A 25,861-nucleotide genomic window follows, 5' to 3' on the forward strand; every position below is an offset into this window, starting at 1 on the left:
GGCTCAGGCGGCGCAATGACATCATCATCGCGCCGCCTGAGCAGGGCAGCACACAGGCCTGCTTCACATCGCTGCTGATGGAGGTAAGTATCAGTGTTTTCATTTTCTTTTTTTTCTTTTTTGGAGGGGGGGAGCTGGCACTATGGGGGCATCTGACAATTCTTACAGCCCAATTTTTTTGGGGGTGGCACTCTGGGGGCATTTCTTACTGCCTTATTATGGGGGGAGGCACTATGGGGGAGAGGAGCACTATGGGGGCATCTGGGGGCTCTAAAGGGGCTTTTTTTATTGACACATTATGGGGGCACTATAGGGGAGAACGGCACTATGGGGCATCTGGTGGCACTATAGGGGCATTATTTTGAGGCACTATGGGGGAAGTGGGGGTTCTAAAGGGGACTTTTTTCTTATTGGCATTATGGCATCTGGTGGCACTAAGGGGGCATTTTTTACTGGCACATTATGGGAGGCACTATAGGGGAGAGCGGCACTATGGGGGAGTGGAGCACTATTGGGGCATATGGTGGCACTTAGAAGGGGCATATTATGGGGGACACTATGGGGAAGGGGTAGAGGAGCACTATGAGGGCATTTACTGGGGCACTATATAGGGGTATTTTATACTGGCATACATTATGGGGACATTAGCTCAACTGCGGGCACTAAGCGGGGGTATTTCATGTACTGTCATATTATAGGGAGAATTATGACTACTAGGGGGTATTAGCTTTACTACTACTGGGGGGCTATGAGGAACATGATTACTAGTATGGGCACTATAGGGGCATTATTACTACTAAGTGTGCTCTGGCAGAGAATTATTTCTATTGGTGGTATTTTGGGGAGCACTGTTACTTTGGGGGGCACCCTGGCACAGTATCAGCTTAGCACAATAATTTTTGGGGGACATTATCTTTATACTATTAGTGTCTGGGCACAGTTATTTTTTAGAGCACTGTGTGCCAATAATTGTTGAAGGGGGCACTATCTGTGTGGTAGTAGTATTTCCAGGGGGACTTTCTCTGCAGTATAGTATTGGGGGTGGCAGGAAAGGGTGTTCAGAAGATGTGAAGATGATGGAAATGTGGGAAACTAATGTCTGTTTGTTAATCTCTGCAGAGACAGGAGATGACTGAAAAATCATCATGGTGGTCTGGTCTTAATGGAGAAGATGAAGAAAGAGAATGTCTACAACAAAAATGACATCACTGGATGTAAGAGGTATAGGGCGCTATGTAGGAGAGGAGATGCTCCGGCTCCTCCCCCTGCCATTTGCAGAAGGAGGATTCAGAGCTGGGTGAGGACGACCAAAGGGGGCAGCAGGCCACGGGCGGGTGGCAGATGGTGGGGGGGGGGGGGGAACCACAGGCCCTGAGCAGGATCTGGAGAGGGAGGAGAGCGGAGGAGCTTCCTGGCTGTAGCCGGCTGTTTATTGTATAATGTGAAGCAGGCAGTGCAGCCAGGACAGGCCTCCCCTCTCCGTATGATGTGTAGAGACAGGCCTCAACAACAGAATTTCAGCTGTACAGTGTTTGTTGGGCGTGGCCTATTATATGTAGGAGGGGCTTTTAATAATGGACGGGGCTAAAAAATGCAAACGCAGACTCAACTTCATAAATTCCCCTCATGATAAATTCCTCCACTGTATATGAATCGAACCTAACAGTAACTTGCTTTGCAATTTCTTAAAGTAAATGTCTCATGATAAAATTACCTATTGTCATGTTTTTATGTTTAACATTTTTAAAGAATTTTTGATGATAATTTTATTTTCCATGCCACTATCTATATCTAAACAAAGACCATAAAATCTTGCCGTTCTTGCACTGGCCACTAAGCCTAATAATAGGCGTCACTTCTTGGTCTGTACAGATCACTTTACTGCAGTTACCTGCTTATCTATACATAGAGGTGATATCTAGAGATGAGCGAATTTCTTAAAAGTTCGATTCGGCTGATTCGCCGAATTTCACCAAAAAATTTGCTTTGTGACTAATTACTTCAACACAAAGCGCATTTTTTTTGTAAGTAGTGGATACAATAACAGGGAGCTGTGATAGCGCCGCCCCTGTCATTGTACCCCTCAGATGCCGCGATCATGTATGATCTGAGTGCAAAATTAACAATAAATAAAAAAAATGTAATCAAACTTACCGCCTCCATTTGTTCGCGATGGGCCGGCCGCTGCCATCTTGCTTGAAGATCTCGGCTGAAATCCTGTGCAGCACGAGATTACGTCATCACGCCAGTTGGCATGGTGACCTATGACATCATCACGCCGGCCGAGATCTTCAAGCAAGATGGAGGCTGGCGGCCCGTCGCGAGCAAATGGAGGAGGTAAGTTTGATTTTTTTAGTTTTTTTGACTATTTAGGTTAAATCGATTCGCTGACACGAAGCACGAGGAAATTTGGCTTCTAGGCGAATCGAATTTATCCTGAATTTATCTCTAGTGATATCATTACAGGAAGGATTAAAATGGAAGATAAGACAGGATCCACCATTCACAATAGGTGATTGTCAAAGCTTATTTATTCTTCCTTGTACAATGACCTCTGCACAGGTCACAGACCATGCATAGAAAACTTTCCCATAGAGGTCAATGAGATCCCCTCCTGACCATTGTGTCTATGACCCATGGGGCTGCCGTAAAGCAATTTTTTTAATGCTGCGTAAATGCTGTTAAGAACAGCTCAGGCAAGATGGCAGCCCCCTATAATCATGTTCAGGAAACAGAATAAATAAATTTGCAATCAGAAAATAAAAACATTTGAAAAAATGGTGCATGTCACCCACTGCTGGGACCCGCACCTACATCCCTTAAAGGGGTATTCTCATCTTAATGATCACTGTTAAATCTGTTAATGATTTGACAGTGATCATTTTTCTAAATACATGTTATTACCCAATTCCCACCCTTTTTTTAGAAAATAAGTCCCCTCTTACCTGATGTTGTCTTTGGTCTCCCCTGGTTACGGCCACCTCTCCTGTCGAATCTCACCGGGCCGCCCTTGCGCAGAAGACTGAAGATTCTCTCCCGGCCGGGCTGCGCAATGTCCTGAACACGCACGCCGCCGCGCATGAGCAATGATGACTTCTTCCTGGCCAGTAAAGTACAGAGCCGCGAACGCGCATGCCGTCTCTGTACTATACAGGCCAGGAATAAGTCACCATGGCGCATGCGCGGCGGCGTGCGCGTTCAGGACATTGCGCGGCCCGGCCGTGAGAAAATCTTCAGTCTTCATGCGCAAGCGCAGCCCGGACGGGAGAAGAATCCAGGAAGTGAACGTCGCGCTCAAGGAAGGTAAGTATGAAAAGGGAAGATGAGAATACCCCTTTAAGGTTGTGGAGTGCACACTGCGCATGCGCAGCCTTCCTCCATTCATTTCGATGGGGCCGCTGAAAATAGCCGAGCTGGCTCGACTATTTCCGTCGGCCCCATAGAAATTAATGGGAGCAGTGGCCGCACAAGCACGGTGCGCTCCCATTCACTTCTATAGGGAGAGTGCTTGGCAGTGGCTGGGCCCCAGGAAACCCGGGGTCCTCCAGACACCACCTTCCCACTCCGTTCTTGGTGTAGGTGCAGGACCCGCACCTATCAGACAATGGAGGCATATCCTAGCGATATGCCACGATTGTCTGAGATAGGAATAACCCTTTAACTTGCGGAAAACATTATTGGTGACACGTTTCCTTTAACGGGGTTATCCCATAACTACTGTAAAAAATCATTACAACCTCTTTATAACAAAGCTATAACCAGCCCTGTACCTCACCTGGATATAGAAATTTCCCCATTCATTGCTCTGCTAGATTTATATCAAGCTGAAAGCTCAAGGGGGTGTCTTTTCTGATTCAGTTAAGGGGACGTGTCTCAGCTTTCCCTATCACAGCTCAGGAGGCAGTTAAAGGATGAAACTGAGCATGTGCGGCCATCTCAGTGAGCAGGTCAAAGAAATAAAAAAAAGTATAAACAGCAGGTGGCGCTATACATGCAATTACAAAAGTATTCAGATGCAAGTGCTGGTTTGAAAACTGTAGAATATTTTTCGTGGGACAACCCCTTTAACTACAGCTTGGGTCACTCAAGGTTACTATTTGGTAGAACCAGTAGGAGTTGACCATCCATTTCTCTCACATAGGAATCAATTTAGCAGTGGTGCCTTTAGCTGGTAGAGTGACCTACCTGAAATTAGGAATTTTATACTTTACCCATTTAATAATTACAATAATAGGGAGACAAATCAAGGTTGCTAGGTTTCTAAAGAACAAGTCACAGGCACAAAAATTGTGTTATCTGTTCAGCTTAATTTTTCTGTTCAGATAGAGCTAGGCAGATCTGCTCATGGGAATAATACAGCCACTACTGGGCAATACAAGGATATCAGAATTATTATAGTTTATGAAGATTATCTGCCTAGGCCTGGTCCACATCAGAGCTATTTTTGCCATTGTTCTGCTCAATTAGGGGAGCAGAACAACATAAATAACAGAGGTGCCGGGGCATATAACTGACCCGAACGGAGCTGACCAGACTCTATTGACTACAATGGAGTCCATTCAGTTTCCATTTGGAATCCTGTATTTTTTTACTGGACAAAACAGTCCTACATGCAGGACTTTTTCGTTTGATCTTTTTCATGGAATCTGCGATGGAGGTCCCGAATGGAGCCTCTCACTTAGATGAGAATCCATGCTTAGGAATTTACATGTACCCAAACATTTTTAACATACTTATATCCTTCGATATCAGAAGTACAGTCCATACTCTCATAATCCAAGACAATAGAGTCCATAATGTCATGATCCTAGATGACCTGTGATGTCATACATTTTTCCACCTTATCGAGTTGCCAGAACTCTTGAGCCTTCAGCCACCATGATATTCCATTCTCCCCCACCAGTATGACATAGGAGGGATATACTGGTCTCAACTTTACCGCCAACTGGCTAGATCTCGAAGATACCACTAGATAATGTTTAGCTTAACTTCTTTCTGTTTTTCTCCTCAAAAGGCCATGATTACCCAATGTGCTATTGCTTGGTGGTCACCTATGTTGTTTGCCCCCTATTTCTTATTTAATGTGATCTTATCTTCATTAAGTGTCTGGGCTCTTAGGTTTCCAATGTGCAGTGTTAGGCTTTGTACCCATAATTTGGAAGTTCAATCACAAAAATATATCAAACTGGCCAACAGTCTCAACTTCAGTGCCCATGGCTCTGGACAAGGAAATTTGGAAGAATTTTCTTTTTGCTTAAAATAGTAGATGATGAAGCAAATGCCTGTCACAATGAGTTTTACTAATTAAACCACAGATGATAATTACGTTGGCATTAGTCTGTCCTTGCCTCCATGTAGAAATCAAAATGCAAAGTGGCAGAGCTCGAGGCTCCTGGTCTATGGTGCATTATATATACTTGAAGTTATCATTCTACTCACCAAGGAAGTCATCTAGAGTAATTACATCATTGTGGAATTGGCATGATACATTATAATCCCACCATACTGCCAATTTATAATACTGCTGTTTTCCCAGGCGACCTCTGGAACCCCAATTGATATGCCACTGGTAATACTACTTAAATCTCCATCTAAAAATTCACAGCTATGCCTAGGAAAACAGGGGCTTGAGCAAAATGACACTCTCTTGAGCAATACAGCTTTTTATTATCTAACACATTGAAAAACATGCTTATGCAATTTTGAAACATGACATGAAAAATAAAATAAAAACCTCATTTCACAATATCCTGTATATCAAATCATTTTCATTTTGCTCCAAATGCAGAGACGTATTTTGCTGCCCAGACAAGCAGTCTAACACATAGCAAGTCAAAGGGTCCCAGCTGAAAACTATGTTAATTTAACAAATGGAACGCTACCAAGGCTTTGACAAGTGTGAAAATTATAAAAGGCTGACGTGTGAAAATCATTCTGGAAAATGTACAGGCATGCATAGCCGAAAATGAAATTCTTCGAATTCCACCTGTGCATTGCCTTTATGCACCTCGCTCATGGATTTTTTTTTTCTCTCTACTATTATAGTATTACTGGATTCAGCGGTGTGATTTGAGCTAATTAGAAAGTCTGCTTATCCAGTAATTAAAATAAAATCTCATTAAGAGTAAATTAATGATGCTAAAAACAGCTGGAAAATCATTTTTCTTACACGCCTGTAAAATGAAGTCTCATTTCGGCTTCTTTGGTGTGTGTGTTATCGAGAGGATTAACAAAGGTATAGATGGAGGTTTATAAAATTAACCAGTGAATGCAACCAATGTGAGTCATCCAGTGACATGGCGTCTAGAAGCTCATCTTTGCTAAAATACCGTTCTGCGCCTATTATCGATCATGATGAAATGCCCGGCACGTTGTGGCTTTTCCCAGAAAAATCTACTGTTTGTCTACCAGAAGCAAGGTGGCTGTAATCGGTTAGGGTTCGGCTACACGGCAAATTTGATTAAGAGATAGCTGTCGCGCCCAAGAATCACAGTGTAGCGGTGCTTGGATAGAAATGGATGGGGTCATAGCGCGACTGGCACATGTGTCGTGACTGTGACTCCAGAATTGCCAAAAATCCAACAGGATTTAATTTTTTGCCATTCTGGGATCGCGGCACACTTGTGAGTCATGCTGCGACCCCATCCATTTCTATGCTAACACCGCTACACTGCTATCCTGGGGTGTGACCAGCATCACCATGTAGCCTAACCCTACAATGAGACAAACCCCTTAGGCTTCGTTCACATTTCCAAGTCTGTTTTAAACTCATGAAAAAGATCAGTCCGTGTTACATCCATGAAACCTCCGTGTTTGGTCTGTGTGTCCGTTTTTTACCCTCCATGTGTCTGCTGCTCAGCTGAAAATTCATTTCCAGAGCATCTCCTACCAATGGTCAGTGAAAAATGGATGCAACACGAATGCCATCCATGTTGTGTCTGTGATTTTCACAGACTCATACAATTCAATGGGCATGGACCAAAGTAGCGCATGTCTCCATGATTTTTTCATCGACCCATGGTCAATACATGGTCTTTACGACAGAATTTTAAACATAAAAATTCTAAAAACCAATTAAGAAAATTGCATAGATGAACGGTGCCTCAGTCAGTATACTACTACATAGCAGCTCATACTGTCTTAAAGGGAACCTGTTACCATGCAAATGCAAAATAATCTGCAGGCAGCATGTTATAGGTCAGGGAATGCTAAGCAGATTTATATATAGTTTTATGGGAAAATATTCTGTAAAACCTACAATTTCTTTATTTATACCCATGTTAATTCTGGGCCTTGAAGTCCAGGAGGCGGTCCTATCAGTGATTGACAGCTCCCTCTGTATACACAGCCATAGAGGGAAGGCTGTCAATCACTGATAGGACCGCCTCCTGGACTTCAAAGCCCAGAATTAACATGGGTATAGATAAAGAAATTGCAGGTTTTACTGAATATTTTCCCATAAAACTATACATCAATCTGCTCTGCATCCCCTGCTCTATAACATCCTGCCTGCAACTCAGACACCATGTTCAATGTGACAGGTTTAGATATTAAACTGTTCTCCTTGATATAAGCTAGTAAAATACCCCTTCAACCTTTTGAAAAAAATCTTTTTTTTCAAGATGAGGAAATACAAAGGGTTAACCATATTGGGTGAATAATATCTTTGCAGCCTTCCCTCTTTTAATATGGTTTATATGTTGATTTACCTCCAGTGTTTTATTTCCCATGTGTTCATTGTATAATTTAAATCAAATACTCTGCAGAGGAGAGAAACATCGCTCTGTGCTGAATTCCCTGGATACTAGTAGAACTGTGTTAAAAACACAAATGTTCCAGATTAATTTATTATAACACATGAGCATTCCCTTTGTACATAGCCAGGCAACCATGTTGTTACCAATCTTTATTCTTCAAGTCTCCAACAGTTTGATTGTTCCTGAAAATAAACCACTGAAATGTTTCAGATCTTGCTCCTGGATTGACTTGAACAGCGTGATAGATGTTGGGGGTTATAACATCTTATAGTTTATGGCATTGGGGTGTTTGTAATGTTCATTTAAAGGGAACCTGTCACTATGAAAATGCAGGCAGCATGTTATAGAGCAGGAGGAGCTGAGCAGATTCATGTATAGTTTTATGGGAAAAGATTCTGTATAACCTGTAATTTATTCATTTAATTCCTGTTCATTCTGGGTTTTGAAGTCCAGGAGGCGGTCCTATCAGTGATTGACAGCCTTCCCTCTATGACCGTGTATACAGAGAGAGCTGTCAATCACTGATAGGACCGCCTTCCTGACTTCAAAGCTCGGAATCAGCAGGAATTTAAATGAATGAAATAAGTTTTACTGAATCTTTTCCTAGAAAACTATGGGGCACATTTATTAAGACAGACGTTTTAGATGCCGGTGTTCATAAGCCCCTGTATTGGCGGTGGATCCGCCAAAGTTATGAAGAGGCGCCGGCCTCTGCATAACTTTGGCGCATCCACCGCCATTTCTAAATGTAAGACAGCTTCCTAGCTGTCTTACATTTAGACCATTTTCTATGCCTAAAACAAATGTAGAAAATGGTAAATGAGACAGGCCTGTCCTCTTCCCTGCCCACATTTGTAGACCTGGCGTGAGCGGGGAAAAGTCACAGGTTGCATCACAAAGGACTTTTGTGGCACAATGTGCACTAGAAATATGCATAATTTAGGTGCATTTCTGTTTAATAAATTACCCCCTATATACCTATCTGCTCAGCTCCTCCTGCTTTATAACATGCTGCCTTCATCTCAGACTTCATGTTCAATGTGACAGGTTCCCTTTAAACAAAAACTAACATAAAAAAATTTTCTCACATATTAACAGCCAATGTGTGAATATAATATGTAAATGTTTTTACCAAAAAAATAGGTGGATAATTTTCTGGATATCATTTTTTTAAGTCACTCCTACTTCCTGTCTTGTCTCTTTACTTTCCTGTCATGGAAGGGGAGAGTGTGCACAGCCCTGAGCTCAACCCACACTCATCATCGGCGCTCGGCTCTCCTGCAGCTCGCCGGCTGTCATGGAGATGAGGACACAGGCTACGTCCCTGTCCTTCTCCTTGAGCAGGGTGCCGGCGGTGCTGCGAAGGAAGCGCGCGTCGCCGGCCCCTCCATACATTTCCTTCTTAAAGTGGATTTACACCTTGCAATAATCAAGCAGATTATTGATAAGAAACGTTCCTGATAATGCTCCTTCCTGACAATCTGCCAGTGTAAATGTGCCGCTGATCAGTCGATGAATGAGCGAAACGCTCATTCATCAGGTGAACCTGTCTTTAGTGCAGACACCTAAACGAGCGTTGCTGGGCAGTTGTTTGTGCGGTCTAAACAGCGACCTGCTTCCCAGAAACAATGCAGCTGCATGACGACCGGCGATCGCAATAATGACCTCTCGTTCTCATACTGTGGAGGAGATCGCTGCATGTAAAAACAATGGTCTCCTTCACAGAACAAGCAGCTGACTATCGGGAAGGAACGATTCCTCCCCGACAATCTGCTGCACATGTAACTACACCTTTATTTTACCCTCGATTGACCATTTCAGACCATCACTGTGACCAGAGAGAAAGGGGGATGAGTGACTCAATTAGAGCATTACACATTACACTGTGGACATCTTTACCGAGACCTATCCAGAGAACAATAGAGCTGTCACAATGTTATCCCAATTCTACATCTAGTATTGATGTACCAGTAGATAATATCTGTATAGGAGTTTTATCTCTCTGTGCTGACTACTTGAGAAAAGCAATATTCTATATTTAATTTTCAATGGTATAGTACTGCCGAACTGAAAAAGAAAAAACAGCCAAAAATTCTATAAACACTTTGCTTTGAAGATTGAGTTAAAAATAATAATAATAAAATAACCTTTTCTGATGGAAGCCCCCTGTTCTAATCCCTCTACACGGATGTCTTTCCGACTGCTCAGATAACTTCATTTCATGCCATTGGTCGAAACCTTCAATATTCCAGATATTGAAACACAGCTTGGGATTTTTTTCCCCAATAATAATGATGATCAGAATCGCTATAGATTCATTTCAAGTGATGTCATAAACTTTTGGGACTGCTGCCTTATGGCTGTAGTAATGACTAACAAGATAAGCGGATACATCTTTAGGATAGTTGGATGTTACATGACATACAACATGGAGTGGTTGGCAGTATATGCCAAAACTAAAATAAAAAAATTGAAGAAATGTGGTTTGTTTTAGTTTATTACGGTGAATGTTGATTCTTCAAAGCCATTTTACTTTTTTACTTTAAACCGTGCCAACTATAAAGATATACAGGATGAGGCAAAAGTCTGGACGAACCCTTTAACTGGTGTACTATGTAGTAAATTGACTTCCTAAGTGGGAAAGCACTAATTGGGGGGGGGCTGCATTATTTGGTGGAGGAAATGCTTTCAGACACCATTTTGAAATCCACCATATTGAATTCAGCTCGGGTTTGTCCAGTGGGAAGAGGGTCATGTGATATATCAGTCTTGCTTAGAATTTACTCAGAAACACACTGGATGTGCCAGTTTTGACCTTTCTTTAACCTTTTACGAGTTAAGTGAGGTCAAAGTTTCCATGACATGTTCAATATGTCCACAATTCTGCCAGATGCACATGGTTAAGGCTTTGTTCACATCTCCAGCAGAGAACAGCCTGCCACAGTTTACCATTTCCAGTATTGCTGGATCCTACCATTCAATGCTGGATCCCTTTGCTCCATTGACTATAATGGGATCCGGTGGTGATCTGGCCGCTTTCTGGCACAAATGCAGAGTTTCGGATGGACAAATACCACAACAGTGGTTTATTGTCCTGCCGACAGCTGGCATTTATACTGGAACAGGTTACTGGAAGAGCTAGCCGAATTTAGAGATGCAACTGTGAACATACCCTAAATGTTTACACAGCACTATAGGATTCGCCATTTCAGGTGAGCCATAGTGAAGATATTGGTGATATTCCAGATTCAGCTTTTACTGTTTTGATAGAAACAAGTCATTGAAAATTAATCTCAGTACAATATGAAACTATTTTGTGAAAATCCAGTGTACATAAGCATGCATATGTCGAGAGACACAGGTTGGACATGTCACATGCAGCCCTGATTTGAGGTATTGCCTAATTTCTTATGGCCACCATGGTTGCACCACCTCACACTTCAGCAGGACACTGTGATCCATCATGCAAAAAATTTCACCCTTATGGTCACTGACTTTCCCCCATAAACATAATTTTCATCAGGTCCAGTTTAAGAGACTCGCTTCACATACTCAGAGATACCTGTAAGCGCACATATACATAAAAATATATAAAGCCCTGCAAAAATACAAACATAATAAATGATCCAGAGTGAACTTTCTTCTAGCGTTTGTTTTTCAAACATGATACACGGAATAAAGCACTTATTCCATGGGATAGGCATAAGGCCATCCTTCATATAAGATAGGGCCAGGTGCTATCCATAGTATTCAGTATATTGGGCAGACTAGATGGGCCAAATGGTTCTTATCTGCCGACACATTCTATGTTTCTATTTTTCTAAAGCATCGTCCTGCTAAAAAGTCTACTTTCACATTAGCGTTTTCAATTCCCCTATTGAGATCCGTCATAGGATCTCAATAGCGGAAGAAAATGCTTCAGTTTTGTCCCCATTCATTGCCAATGGGGACAAAACTGACCCGAACGAAACGGAATGCACCAAAATGCATTCCGTTCCATTTGGTTGCGTCCCCATCGCGGACAGAAAAACGCTGTAGGCAACATTTTTCTGTCTGTGATGTGGTGCGGATGTAAGTCAATGGGGACGGATCCGTTTTCTCTGACCCAATAGAAAACGGATCCGTCTCCCATTGACTTTCAATGGTGTTCAAGACGGATCCGTCATGGCTATAGAAGACATAATACAACCGGATCCGTTCATGATGGATGCATGCGGTTGTATTATTGTAACGGAAGGGTTTTTGCAGATCCATGAGGAATCCTAAAAAAAAACGCTAATGTGAAAGTAACCTAAAAACAACATATTTCTATACTTCTCCCACAAACAGCTGAACGGCAAGGTTCTCACTCCCTGACTTATGAATAAATCAAGGGGATAATTAACCGCAATATCCTACTGACCAACGGCACGGCACTTTTGACAAACATTTGCCTGAAACTAATGCACCACAGCAAGTAATTCCAAGATAAGTAATTTCAAGAGGCAAACAGCACCCGCTAATCCTAATGGTGACATTGTTTAGATTTTAATGCTAAATGAATGCACACAACACTTTAGCCCTCAGAGAGCAACCCCAAGACACGGCATATGCATTATTTAATAGTCATTAGGGGAACAAGCCAAGAAAGGAAAAAGAAATTGTTAACTCAAAGAGGTTATTTATAAGTAGCAGGTGTGGAACAGGTAAGCGCTGGGCCAGCAGATACATTTAGAATGGCACCTGTCTGACTCCTGTGACCCTTGCCTATCACTAGAGTGAAATAGCAAAGGTGCTAAGAAAAACCATTATGTTTCTTCTGGAAAAGGCCAAATAGAGCCAACAAGAGACAAAAGGTCCTTTCAGATGGGCCAGTTTCAGCCCAATCGACGCTACAGCAAGTCGAGATGCGCTCATTTAAAGTAAAAAATATCTTTTAGACGGACCAATGCAAACTGAAAGGGGAACAAACAATCATTCGCATGATCATTTGTCCGCATGCGCTTTGCATATTGTCAACAGCACATCCTCTCTTTGTAGAAGGAGATGTTCTGCCAACCAGTGAGCATTACTATGCTCACATAAAAGATCCGATCACCTGACTACTGAGCTTTGGCTCATATGTTGACTGATCACTAACCTGGTTATACTGGGCAATGTTTGAGAATAAATTTTCTTAGGGTACAACCACAGGGCGCGGTTGTGCCGTGCTTTCAAAATGGCCACGCTATGGTCAAGCGGCAGTATGGGCTGCAGGGGGCTCCTATTAAATAAACTACAGGAAGATTAAGAAAGTACACCTGAAAAAACTTCATGTGATGGAGCAGAGATGGACAAAGTATAAACTGCTGCTGGTGCAACCCTTTTTTTGGGTTCTTTAGCAGGGTATAAGTTGAGGCAGGGTCACATTAATACTGGGTGGCATCTCCCCTTGCCGTGATACAGGCTGCCAGTTGGGCATGGTAATGGTAATACAGATTCTGGATGTCCTGTGGTATGTCATTCCAAGCTTTTTCAACGTGGATGTCACGACCATGGTCATGGTCGTGACTCCTGATCCGCATGCAGTTGCCTGCGGTTTGGTTTTTGTCAATCACATTGTGAGGGCGGCTGGATTGTTGCCTCACATGTGGTTGCCGCTGGCAACATGTTTGTACCGGGCAGTATAGCAGCCTGAGCCGTTGCTAGGCAGCTTGCTGCAATCTGCATGCGGTTGCACCTGGCAACCTGTCTTTGTAGGTGTGCCTTTTTATATGTTTGGTGTGCACGAGTTTTGGGTGTGTGCACTGTGACATTTTCCCTTCACTTGTGGCTGCCCGAGGCAACGTGTTGTATTGTGTACATGTGGTGGCAGTGTCTCGGCCTTCTGGCTGACTCCCAGGACACGGTTGCCACGCATGTCATTGCCTGCGGTAACAGCTGCAGTGTGATAAGTGTTTGTACACTTCCCCTGTATGTGGCTGTTTTCCCTTGCCTGGTGTAGGAAGGGTTAACTCCCTTCTGTGTGTGTGAACACTGGGTGTGTCTGTGTGGGTGTGGCTACATGGGCTATATAGCCTCTGCTGAGAGCAGTAGTCAGAGGAGTACTTCAGCCATGGTCTGCTGGAGTCGTCCTCCTACTTTATACCATCTGCCAGTGAGGGCCACCCTTGTGGTCATAGATGTTTATACGAGCAAATGTTATGTGATGTTTAGTCGATGTTGTTTTCCTTTTGTTATGGATCTGGGTTCCTATCTGTATGTGTGTTGGCTGTGTCCTTTTAAGTATTGTGTGGACGTCAGCGTGTCAGCACGGGATCCAGTCAGCAAGGCTGTGGCAGGTAGGTGGAACTAGTGCAGTTCACCTGCCATATCCATACGTCTGTTTTTGTATCCTGTTTTCTTGCAGCTTGGCCAGTGAGACTCCTGTTCCTCCGTGTCCAGGAGGAACGGGCTGTCTACCCACTTCCTAGCTCAGGGATCGGCGGAGGGACAGTAGGGATACGAGGTTCCTGAGCATGAGCCCTCCTACTATCAGGGTCGGCTCATGCAGCTAGGAGTCAGGGTCAGATTAGGGACGCGATAGGAGGTGACCTGCTCCCTAATTTTGTCGTCCTGGCCGAGCAGCCACTAACATCTGACGTCATCGCACGGCTGAGGGTTTTCCCCATCCTCAGCCGTGACAGTATGACCACAAGGGTGGCCCTCACTGGCAGATGGTATAAAGTAGGAGGACGACTCCAGCAGACCATGGCTGAAGTACTCCACTGACTACTGCTCTCAGCAGAGGCTAAATAGCCCATGTAGCCACACCCACACAGATACACCCAGTGTTCACACACACAGAAGGGAGTTAACCCTTCCTACACCAGGCAAGGGAAAACAGCCACATACAGGGGAAGTGTACAAACACTTATCACACTGCAGCTGTTACCGCAGGCAATGACATGCGTGGCAACCGTGTCCTGGGAGTCAGCCAGAAGGCCGAGACACTGCCACCACATGTACACAATACAACACGTTGCCTCGGGCAGCCACAAGTGAAGGGAAAATGTCACAGTGCACACACCCAAAACTCGTGCACACCAAACATATAAAAAGGCACACCTACAAAGACAGGTTGCCAGGTGCAACCGCATGCAGATTGCAGCAAGCTGCCTAGCAACAGCTCAGGCTGCTATACTGCCTGGTACAAACATGTTGCCAGCGGCAACCACATGTGAGGCAACAATCCAGCCGCCCTCACAATGTGATTGACAAAAACCAAACCGCAGGCATTTGCATGCGGTTCAGGAGTCACGACCATGACCATGGTCGTGACAGTGGAACTGTAGTTCAGCCAAGGCAGTTGTTGGCTGCTGTGCATGTGAGATCCATTGCCCCACCCATTCCTAGACGTTCTTGACGTGTGAGAGATCTGGTGATCAAGCTGGCCAGGGGCGCTGCTGGAGACCTTGAATAGCACTTTGTGTAGCATGGACATTGTGTGGGTGGCGTTATCTTGTTGGAACACCATGCCGCCTAACTGAGTTTAAAAAGGAAGTAGGACTGCTTCCATGATGTCCTGGTCAAAGTTCTCCGCACGAATACCAGATGGGAATGGCCATGGTAGGTAAAGGCGCCCCACACTATGGCACCTATGTTGGTCCTGTGTATCTCCGCACTATGCATAATTGCAGTAGGTGAACTCTGATGCGGCCATTATTGGTAAGCAATAGGGTTCTGTCATGAAAGCAGGTTCTGCCTTAATACTAACGATTGTCACATTACAACAACTTGTTCGCAACAGATTATGATCCTTTCATGAGTCAGTCCTGGTGTTTTAAAGTCATCACCCATTATTATACTGTGACATATCCAGCATATGTACCACATAGTACTCACCAATAAAAAGCACTTCAGTAAATCCCATTAAAGGTCTACTAATGCAACACAAGTTGGCCTCCTATGTTAATAACACTTAGAAAGCTTCTTTAAGACAATACTATGAACATGAAAAGCATTGTCAGACTCCATTACAGCGATAACTGGAAACCTCTTTCAGCAAGTTCTAAACTGACTTTATAGCCTGAACGCGTGACCATTAGATTTGGGGCTGATCACTTTGAGGTTCTACAGTGACTTACAGTGCATTTTACAGTATGTATAAAGAGATGGGACTTGTATTTCAGGTTTAGGGTCTTCCTACCACACAATTATTTTGGCTGTGACATTTTTTTACCTATAGAAAAACCAGAATACGCACATGCAGTTCTTTTTGGGCCCAGTATTTTGTTTGGCACTTTTTCTGGTGCCTTTTGCCTAGTGTGTCTTACCACTAGCATTTTCTTCATGGTATATTTCCCCTATTGAGAAGGGGAAAAATGCCGGAAAAATAAAACTTCAGCATGCTGAGTATTTGAAAAGAATTCAGAAAGACAGAAATGCTGTCTAATGAACAAAAAAACACTGGTGCAAAAATACCTATGTGTGAAAGAAGCCTTACTGTTCCTTTAAAAGAATACTGTGGAGCATTGTTCGCCAACCTGTGGCTGTGCAGCTGTTTCAGAACTATAACTCCCATTGAACAACAGCAGGAAAGTCACAGGTTGGAGATCAAGGCTTTATGGTATACAATACCTTTTCATATCACTGATACTGAGGCCTTCTGATAACATTTTTAAAAATTTTAGTTTTTCCCTATCATTCTGCATTTAGCACCCTATAATGACAAAGTGACAAAATCCGTGCTAATTTATTGAAAAGGAAAAAACAAAAATCTTGCACTGATAAGTATTCAAATCCTTTACTCAGTACTTATTTGAAGCAGATTTCACGAGTACAGCCTCCAGTCTTCTTGGGTATGATGCCACAAGGTTTGCACACCTGGCTTTGGGAAGTTTTTGCCATTCTTCTCTGCATGTCCTTTCAAGCTTTGTCAGGTTGGATGGGGACCATCGGTGGACAGCCATATTCAGTTCTCTCCAGAGATGTTTGCTTGTGTTCAAGTCAGGACTCTGGCTGGATCACTCAAGGATATTCACAGAGCTGGCCCTAAGCTATTTCCATGTTGTCTTGGCTGTGTGCTTAGGTTTGTTGTCAATGTTGAAAGGTAAACCGTTAGCCTAGTCTGAGATCCAAAGCACTCTGGATCAGGTTTTCATTAAGAATATCTCTGTACTTTGCTCAATTCAGTTTTCCTTCAACTCTTCCTGTCCCAGCCCTCCCCGGCAGCATGCCACCATGCTTCAATGCAGGGATAGTATTGGGCAGTGCCTGGTTTCTTCCAGAAATAACCCTTAGAATTTAAACCAAAAACGTCAATCCTGGTTTCATCAGACCAGAGAATCTTGTTTCTGCACTTTTCTTTTTTACTGAGGAGAGGTTTCTTTCTAGCCCCTCTGCTATAAAGAACAGCTTGGTAGAGTGCTTCAGTGATGTCTGATCTTTTATGAGTTTCTTACATCTGGCCACAGGATCTTTAGCGCTCATCCAGAATGACCATTGGATTCTTGGTCATCTCTCTTACCAAGGATTTTTTTTTTACTGATTACTTAGTTTGGTGGGCAGCCAGCTCTAGGAAGAGTCCTGGTTGTTCCAAACTTCCATTTAAGAATTATGGAGGCCACTGGGCTCTTGCAAACTTTCATTGGAGCAGAAATTTTTGGACCCTTCACCAGTGATGGTCAGTTCGCAGTGTTCGCCAGTGAACACATGCGGGCTGCCATCTTTAGTAAGGTAGACTCACCCGTCCGGCGATGCACAGGTAAGCCCTTACCTGTGCCTGTGCCAGGAGCCGGTCTGAAATCAAATGCAGTCACCGGGAGCAGGCAGTTCCGAGAACAGCCCGATGAAGGCCGCCGGCGGCTGTTCTCGGAACTGCCTGCTCCCGGTGACTGCATTTGATTTCAGATTGGCTCCCGGCACAGGCACAGGCACAGGTAAGGACTTACCTGTGCATCGCCAGACGGGTGAGTCTACCTTACTAAAGATTGCAGCCCGCATGTGTTTGCTGGCGCACACTGCGAACTGACCATCACTGCCCTTCACCAGATCTGTGCTTCTACACAATCCTGTCTCTGGGCTCTACAGGCAGTTCTTTCCTCCTTAGGCCTCTTGCACACGACCGTATGTATTTTGCGGTCCGCAAAAAAAAACGGATCCGCAAAAAATACGAATGACATCCATGTGCATTCTATATTTTACAGAACAGAACAGCTGGCCCTTTATAGAACAGCACTATCCTTGTCCGTAATGCGGACAATAAAAGGACATGTTCTATTTATTTGTGGAACGGAAGTACGGACATACGGAAACGGAATGCACACAGAGTAACTTCAGTTTTTTTTTTTGCGGACCCATTGAAGCAAATGGTTCTGCATACAGTCCGCAAAAAAAAACGGAACGTACACGGAAATAAAATACGTTCGTGTGCAAGAGGCCTTATAATTTGGTTTTGCTCTAAAATGCATTGTCAGTTGTGATATCCAAATCATGTCCAATCAACAGAATTTACCACAGGTGGACTCCAATCAAGGTGTAGAAACATCTCAAATATGAGGAAATTGGAGGCCCCCCATAGGTAAATGTCGAGTTTCCTTTTTAATAAATTAGCAAACATTTATAAAATTCAGTTTTCATTCTTTTTATTAAGGTAGAATGATGAAGGGGGGGGGGGGCTTTTTTTTTATTTTAGCACAACATAACAAAATGTGAAAAAAGTTCTGAAGACTTTCCGAATGATATGTATATTGAGTGACAAGAAAAGTACCATAGGTCAATTATTTCTCAATAATAAACGGTGTTCAATCCATAACACTTGACTCTGGTTTCTGCTGCGTAGATGGATGCAGTGAAACAATAAATACGATTGAATTCCCAATACACTTGTCAAACACAACAAGACAACTGCACAACATAAAGCATTTAAAAAAATGCTAAGGAACATGTCCTTTTTTGTAGTTCACCAGATAGGTTAAATTCTTCAAGACACTCGCACTGGTATAAGGCAGGGTTCATACAGTGCAGTTATGGTGCTGGCACTGCATGCTTTTGGTTGTAGCCACAACCAGGAGTAGATGTTAAAAAGAGACAAGAAAGCTTTGGACTTCTCTTTTGGAACTATGCCCAAGATCAAAAAGCACATTCTTAAAGAGGTTTGTTCATCTTAACCAGTGATGGCATATTGCTAGGATACGTCCTCACTTGCTGATCGATGGAAATTCAACTGTAAGGAACATCAACAATCACAAGAAGGAAGGGGCCGATACTGCATTATCTCTTCAGTCCGATTTAGCCCCATTCATGTGACAGTTACAGCACCTTAAAGGGGTATTTCCATATCAGTCATTGATGGCATATCACTAGGGTATGCCATCAACGTCAATTAGCTGCAGGTCCTACATCTGGCACCTGCTCCTATCTCCAGAACAGGGTCTTCCAAAGTGAACATGAACACATTGCACATGCGCGACATATTCTACATCTGCTTCAGGAGTTCTTAAAATAGCTGAGCAAGAGTGCTTGGCCATTTTCGGAGATGCCATAGTGGTGAATGGAGAGTGCACTCTGCACACACAGCCACTATCAGGGGCAGATTGGGAACTTAAAGTGGCACTGGAAAAAAATACCTAAAAGTGGCCCTATATTGTAGGAGGATCTAAATTGACAGGAGGCCAACAAAAGTAGGGGGGTCAGCAAAACCATAGCACAAAATACCACATACCACAGTGCCCTAAAAGCTGTCCCTCTGAGTTGGCCATCAATAGCGGCCATTTTCCATCCTCCTCTTCCAGTTGTCTCTGATTAAGATATGGAGCAGGGCGCTTAGGAGGTGAGATGAGGGACATAGTTGAATTCACGAGGGCATGTTGCTGGCCGGGTATACGAGTACCTGATTCTCCCAGGGTTAATTACCACTGATAGTTTAATATGTACCCAGCTAGCGGCAGAGATGGGGACTTGGGCGGCCCCCTGGGCATCGGCCCAACAGGAAATTTCCCTGTAAGGTCTAGGGCCAATCTGCCCCTGACTCTGTTCACTGCTATGGGAGTCCTGGAAATAGCTGGCATTTGTAAAGTTCCGAAATTCTGAATTCCATGCATGACTTTTCCCCCCATAGGAAAATGCTGACAGATGATGGTCGCAGTAATGAACTATTTTACTGGGACTGCTGTGCAGCCAAAAGTCACAATGGAAGTCAAAGCTGATTCTGAATATTAACATCAACTGTATATGAGGAAACAGCTTCCATGGAGATGTAATATCAGATGTCTTCACTGCAAGTCCTTGACGTCCGGTTATATACTGCATTTTCAGGAATGACTACTTATTGAAGTTGCCTAGCTGCGAAAACCCTGAAAATGAGTGCATATCCATAAGGTTCAACCTATCTCAGATGGAAATTAGAAAATGTATCACAGTTTTTTGTCAAATAGAAGAAACTTCAAATACATTTCGTATTCACTAAAAAGCTTAATTTCGCTCAGTGAACAGCTCACGTGAGCATGACATGAAGATGTGACAAGCGAGCGGTAATGGGACAGTGATGAGACATTAAGCACGTATTGTACGGTAGTAGCAATCATGTATAGTAGTAAATATGGGCATTTAGTAACAGTAATTATAAACAGTAGTAAAAATGTGCATTTTTATCAATTTCTCCAGTTTTAAAAATGAATTTCCTCCAAATTGCAAATACTACAGGTGTAGCAGAGCGGAATAAGTCATGTAACTCTATGGGGGTTGTGCTGCTTGTGCATTGTGTTAGGTTTATGTGTGGATATACCAAATATGCCTTGAGTTGGTGCCAAATGACAAATTCAGCCGCATCCGGCAGACTCGGCTCTGCTATCTATGTACATACAGTATAAATGTGAGATGTTAGATTAGAATTCATAGAACACACATTTAATACATCGTGTTCTATAATAATATTCATCGCTACTTTTCTTCTCACTAAAGTAAGCACCCGCTGTAAGCAGAAGGGGCCCCCACGACATAACATCTGTGAGGCGTCCTCCCGTAGCTCCTAAAATTCAATATACAAAATCTACAGGATATCTGGATACAATGTGGAGCTAGAAGGAAGTCAAAAAGCAGAGAAGGCAGACGCTATGAGAACCGTGCTCCTCACCAGAGTTGTGCTGCTGGCATTCAGGGGTCCTCTGAAAACTCCTTTCACGTTACGGAAGTGTCCGTTGCTCAGGTGCGAGGAGCTGATGACAATGTAGTAGCACTCCATCCCTCCATCACATGCGACGCAACGTTCAGTGCGAGCTGCCGGCCAGCGGTGTCCCGGCTAATAAGGAAGAGTGAGATGATCTGCTGTGGTGTCTACGGGCAGAGTGGAGGAAAGTGCGTGCAGCTGCCTGAGGATCTCTCCTACGTCTCTGATGGGCTGTGAGCTCCAGTATTACTGCTGCCTGACAAGCACCGTGGTTATTATACGGGAGGGCTACGTTGCTCCATTACACTGAGCCAATAGTAGGGAGGCGCCTCGGCTAAAACACACAGAGCTGTCAGGCGAGAGCTTATGTCACACGCTGCTGTGATCTGCTGCATGGAAGGCGCTGTATATTGTCATCCGGCTGCTCCCCTGCTGCTGTCTGTACATGGAAGATGTATATCCGCAGCAGTGGCGTGCAGACACATCGTTGTGGATTTTACAGACGCTCATTAGCAACTTCTTTTGTTTTAAGGGGTTGGTCCACGAAACACATTTATCACCAAAAGGACAGACAAGAGACACCAGATGTGTATGAATAATAATAACCTTCATTTATATAGCGCCAACATATTCCGCAGCGTTAGAGGCTTCGTCTACAAACAGAGTCACAAATAACATAGCAACCAACAAGTCAACAATTAGAACCAGGAAAGCGAGAGTCCTGCTCGCAAGAGCTTACAATCGATGAGGAGATAGGAGGGACAAAGAAGGTAAAATGAATAGGAATACATATATCATTTTCTATAGGATACACACTGTATACAGGTATTATACGGGGTGAGGCAAAAGTCTGGACATCCTACTTTGGCCTCATGCACACGACCGTTGTTTTATTCCGTTTCCGTTGTTCCGTTTTTCGTGATTTTCTGCGTCCCCATTGACTTTCAATGGGTCTGTTGAAAACTCGGCTAATGCAATGTTTGTCATCCGCGTCCGTGATCCGTGGTTCCAGTTTGTCAAAAAAATATAACCTGTCCTATTTTTTTCACGGAAAACGGCTCGCGGACCCATTCAAGTCAATGGGACTGTGAAAAAATGCGGAGGCACACAGTATTGTCATCCGCGTCCGTTTTTTCCCTATCATTTGCATGGCAAACTTGACTTAGACTTTTTTTTACTTTCCTTCATGTCTGGTGATCCTCCAAAAATAAAGGAAGACACACGGAAACAAAAACGGAAACGGATCACGGAACAACGGAACCCCATTTTGCGGAACGGAACACAACAACGGTCGTGTGCATGAGGCCTTTAACTGGTGTAATGTGTAGAAAATTGACTTCCAGTCTGTGAAAGTATTGATTGGGGGGAGGCTTCATAAGGCCGGGGACACATGTGACGGAAAATTTAGCAAAAAAAAAATCTGTGGTAGTTTTTGCTCTATTTCCACAGCAACAAAAAAAAAAACACGTATTAGGCCTCATGCACACGACCGTTGGGTATTTTGCGTTCCGCAAATCGCGGATCCGCAAAACACAGATGGCGTCCGTGTGCGTTCCGCAATTTGCAGAACGGCACGGACAGCTATTAATATAACTGCCTATTCTTAAACGCGGACAAGAATAGGACAGGTTATATTTTTTTGCGGACCACGGAACGGAGCAACGAATGCGGGACAGCACACGGAGTGCTGTCCGCATCTTTTGCGGCTCCATTGAAGTGAATGGGTCCGCATCCGAGCCGCCAAAACTGCGTCTCAGATGCGGACCAAAACAACGGCTGTGTGCATGAGGCCTTACATGCGGTTTTTGCTGTGGAAAAGCCAGCAGATTTGAACCTCTCCATTTCAAAGGGTGAAATCTGCAAATTCACAATACCACAGCTGTTCTGCAGTTTTTAGTGTTTTTTTACGCAGTATGTTGATGAGAATTCTGAATTTCTCATCCATTTTGCTGGTACTGTACAACGTTGCGGATTTGCCGGACCGAGATCCGCAACATTAAATCCATCGCTAATCAGTCACATATGACCCCGGCCTTATGCTACATGCACATGACATTGAAAATAAAACGTCCGTTAAAAACGGATAAACTGTCCATTTTTAACGGAGGTTTTTTTCACTGATGCCTTTCTAAGAAACGGATGTTAAAAACCTATCCATTCAATTGTATGGGAGCAGTCGGTCAGCGAAAAACTAACAAGATAGAACATGTTCTATTTTTTTCACTGGCCGTCAAAAAAGCTGCCGTGTGAATAAGCCCATAGACGACCATTGGTCTTAGGGTCCATTCACACGTCCGCAATTCTGTTCCGCATTTTGAGGAACGGAATTGCGGACCCATTCATTTCTATGGAGCCGCACAATGTGCTGCCCGGATCTGGAAATGCGGACCCACACTTCCGGGTCCGCATTTCCGGGTCCGCATTTCCGTTCCAGAAAAAAATAGAACATGTCCTATTCTTGTCCGCAATTGCGGACAAGATTAGGCATATTCTATTATAGTTCCGGCAATGTGCGGTCCGCAAAATGCGGAACGCACATCGCCGGTGTCTGTTTTTTGCGGATCTGCGGATTCGAGGAGCCGCAAAACACACACGGATGTGTGAATGGACCCTTAAAACGGACGTGTGACGGCCATTAAAAAAAGTCCATCACACGTCTGTTTTTCAATGTTGTCTGCATGTAGCCTTAGGGTGGCTGCACACAGTGCGGATTGCGCATGGATTTCATGGAGAAAAACTGCAGAGTAAAGGCGCATTGACATGCACCGAGCAGCAGCAGCAGATTGTCGGGAAGGAAGCTTTCAGTGGAGGTAATCACCTGCAGCGATCACCTCCACAGTATGAGGCCTCTTGCACACGGTCGTTGTGCTCTCGTGGCTGTATTGCGGGCCGCACACGGCGGTTCTGCAATACTGCAGGGCAGCGGCCGTGTGCATTCCGAAACACGGATGCAGAACCATTCACTTGAATGGGTCCGCAAATCCGAAGATGCGGTGGGGAACGGAAGCATAGAACGGAACCCCATGGAAGCACTACTGAATGCTTCCGTAGGGTTCCGATCCGTGCTTCCATTCCGCAGAAAAATAGAACTTGTTTCAAGTTGAATGGGTCTGGATCCGTCCCGGCTGCCGCACAGATGTTGCCCGTACATTGGGGAACGCAAATTGCGGTCCCCAATGCACGTAACGGAGCAACAACGGCCGTGTGCAAGAGGCCTGAGGATGAGGGGTCGCTACTGTGATTGGTCGTCCCCATACAGCTGCATTGTTTCTCGGCAGCAGAGCGCTGTTTAGACTGCACGATCTGCTGCCCAGAAGCGATAATTTAGGTGCCTGCACAATCGACAGAATCACCCAATAAATGAGCGTTTTGCTCGTTTGTCGGGTGAGCGACGGCACCTTTACACGGCCTGATTATCTGGAACGAGCGCTCACCTGAATGTTCGTTCCCAATAATTTGCTCAATAATCTGTCCGTCTAAATCTAAAACATGAATGAGTTTCGACAAATCTCAAGTACACTCTGCTTTTTTTCTTAGGTGCATTGACTTGTTGTGAGGATTTTTAAATCTGCCGCATGTCAATTGCTTGTGTGGTTTTCCCACTAGACTTCAATGAGGTTGTCAACATAAACAGACAATTCGCACAAAAATCTGCATAAAAACTGCACCAAAACAGCGATAAAAAGTGTGGTTTTGGTGCAGATTTCTTGCAGATTTTCTGCACGCAAATCTGCACCATGTGCAGCCACCCTAAGGACACCAGCACACATTGAGAAATCTGCATGTTTTTATACAGCCTCCCTCCCAATTAACACTTTCACACATTGCAAGTCAATTTTCTACAAATAACACCAGTTAAAAGGGCTTGTCCAGACTTTTGCCTCACCATACAGGGAGTGCAGAATTATTAGGCAAGTTGTATTTTTGAGGATTAATTTTATTATTGAACAACAACCATGTTCTCAATGAACCCAAAAAACTCATTAATATCAAAGCTGAATATTTTTGGAAGTAGTTTTTAGTTTTAGCTATTTTAGGGGGATATCTGTGTGTGCAGGTGACTATTACTGTGCATAATTATTAGGCAACTTAACAAAAAACAAATATATACCCATTTCAATTATTTATTTTTACCAGTGAAACCAATATAACATCTCAACATTCACAAATATACATTTCTGACATTCAAAAACAAAACAAAAACAAATCAGTGACCAATATAGCCACCTTTCTTTGCAAGGACACTCAAAAGCCTGCCATCCATGGATTCTGTCAGTGTTTTGATCTGTTCACCATCAACATTGCGTGCAGCAGCAACCACAGCCTCCCAGACACTGTTCAGAGAGGTGTACTGTTTTCCCTCCTTGTAAATCTCACATTTGATGATGGACCACAGGTTCTCAATGGGGTTCAGATCAGGTGAACAAGGAGGCCATGTCATTAGATTTTCTTCTTTTATACCCTTTCTTGCCAGCCACGCTGTGGAGTACTTGGACGCGTGTGATGGAGCATTGTCCTGCATGAAAATCATGTTTTTCTTGAAGGATGCAGACTTATTCCTGTACCACTGCTTGAAGAAGGTGTCTTCCAGAAACTGGCAGTAGGACTGGGAGTTGAGCTTGACTCCATCCTCAACCCGAAAAGGCCCCACAAGCTCATCTTTGATGATACCAGCCCAAACCAGTACTCCACCTCCACCTTGCTGGCGTCTGAGTCGGACTGGAGCTCTCTGCCCTTTACCAATCCAGCCACGGGCCCATCCATCTGGCCCATCAAGACTCACTCTCATTTCATCAGTCCATAAAACCTTAGAAAAATCAGTCTTGAGATATTTCTTGGCCCAGTCTTGACGTTTCAGCTTGTGTGTCTTGTTCAGTGGTGGTCGTCTTTCAGCCTTTCTTACCTTGGCCATGTCTCTGAGTATTGCACACCTTGTGCTTTTGGGCACTCCAGTGATGTTGCAGCTCTGAAATATGGCCAAACTGGTGGCAAGTGGCAT

At 43.9% G+C, this 25,861-nt stretch overlaps 1 protein-coding gene across 1 annotated transcript in view; it reads right to left on the bottom strand.

The window, feature by feature from the left end:
• ZNF804A (zinc finger protein 804A) overlaps positions 1 to 20,937 on the bottom strand; it is a 208,311-nt gene extending 187,374 nt beyond the window's left edge. The window contains exon 1 of the mRNA XM_040441503.1: positions 20,830 to 20,937. Within this exon, the coding sequence (XP_040297437.1) occupies positions 20,830 to 20,937 (108 nt within the window). The remainder of the gene's footprint in view (positions 1 to 20,829) is intronic.
• Positions 20,938 to 25,861: the final 4,924 nt, after the last annotated feature.

Source organism: Bufo bufo, chromosome 7, assembly GCF_905171765.1.
Source record: "Bufo bufo chromosome 7, aBufBuf1.1, whole genome shotgun sequence".
Classification (NCBI taxonomy): domain Eukaryota; kingdom Metazoa; phylum Chordata; class Amphibia; order Anura; family Bufonidae; genus Bufo; species Bufo bufo.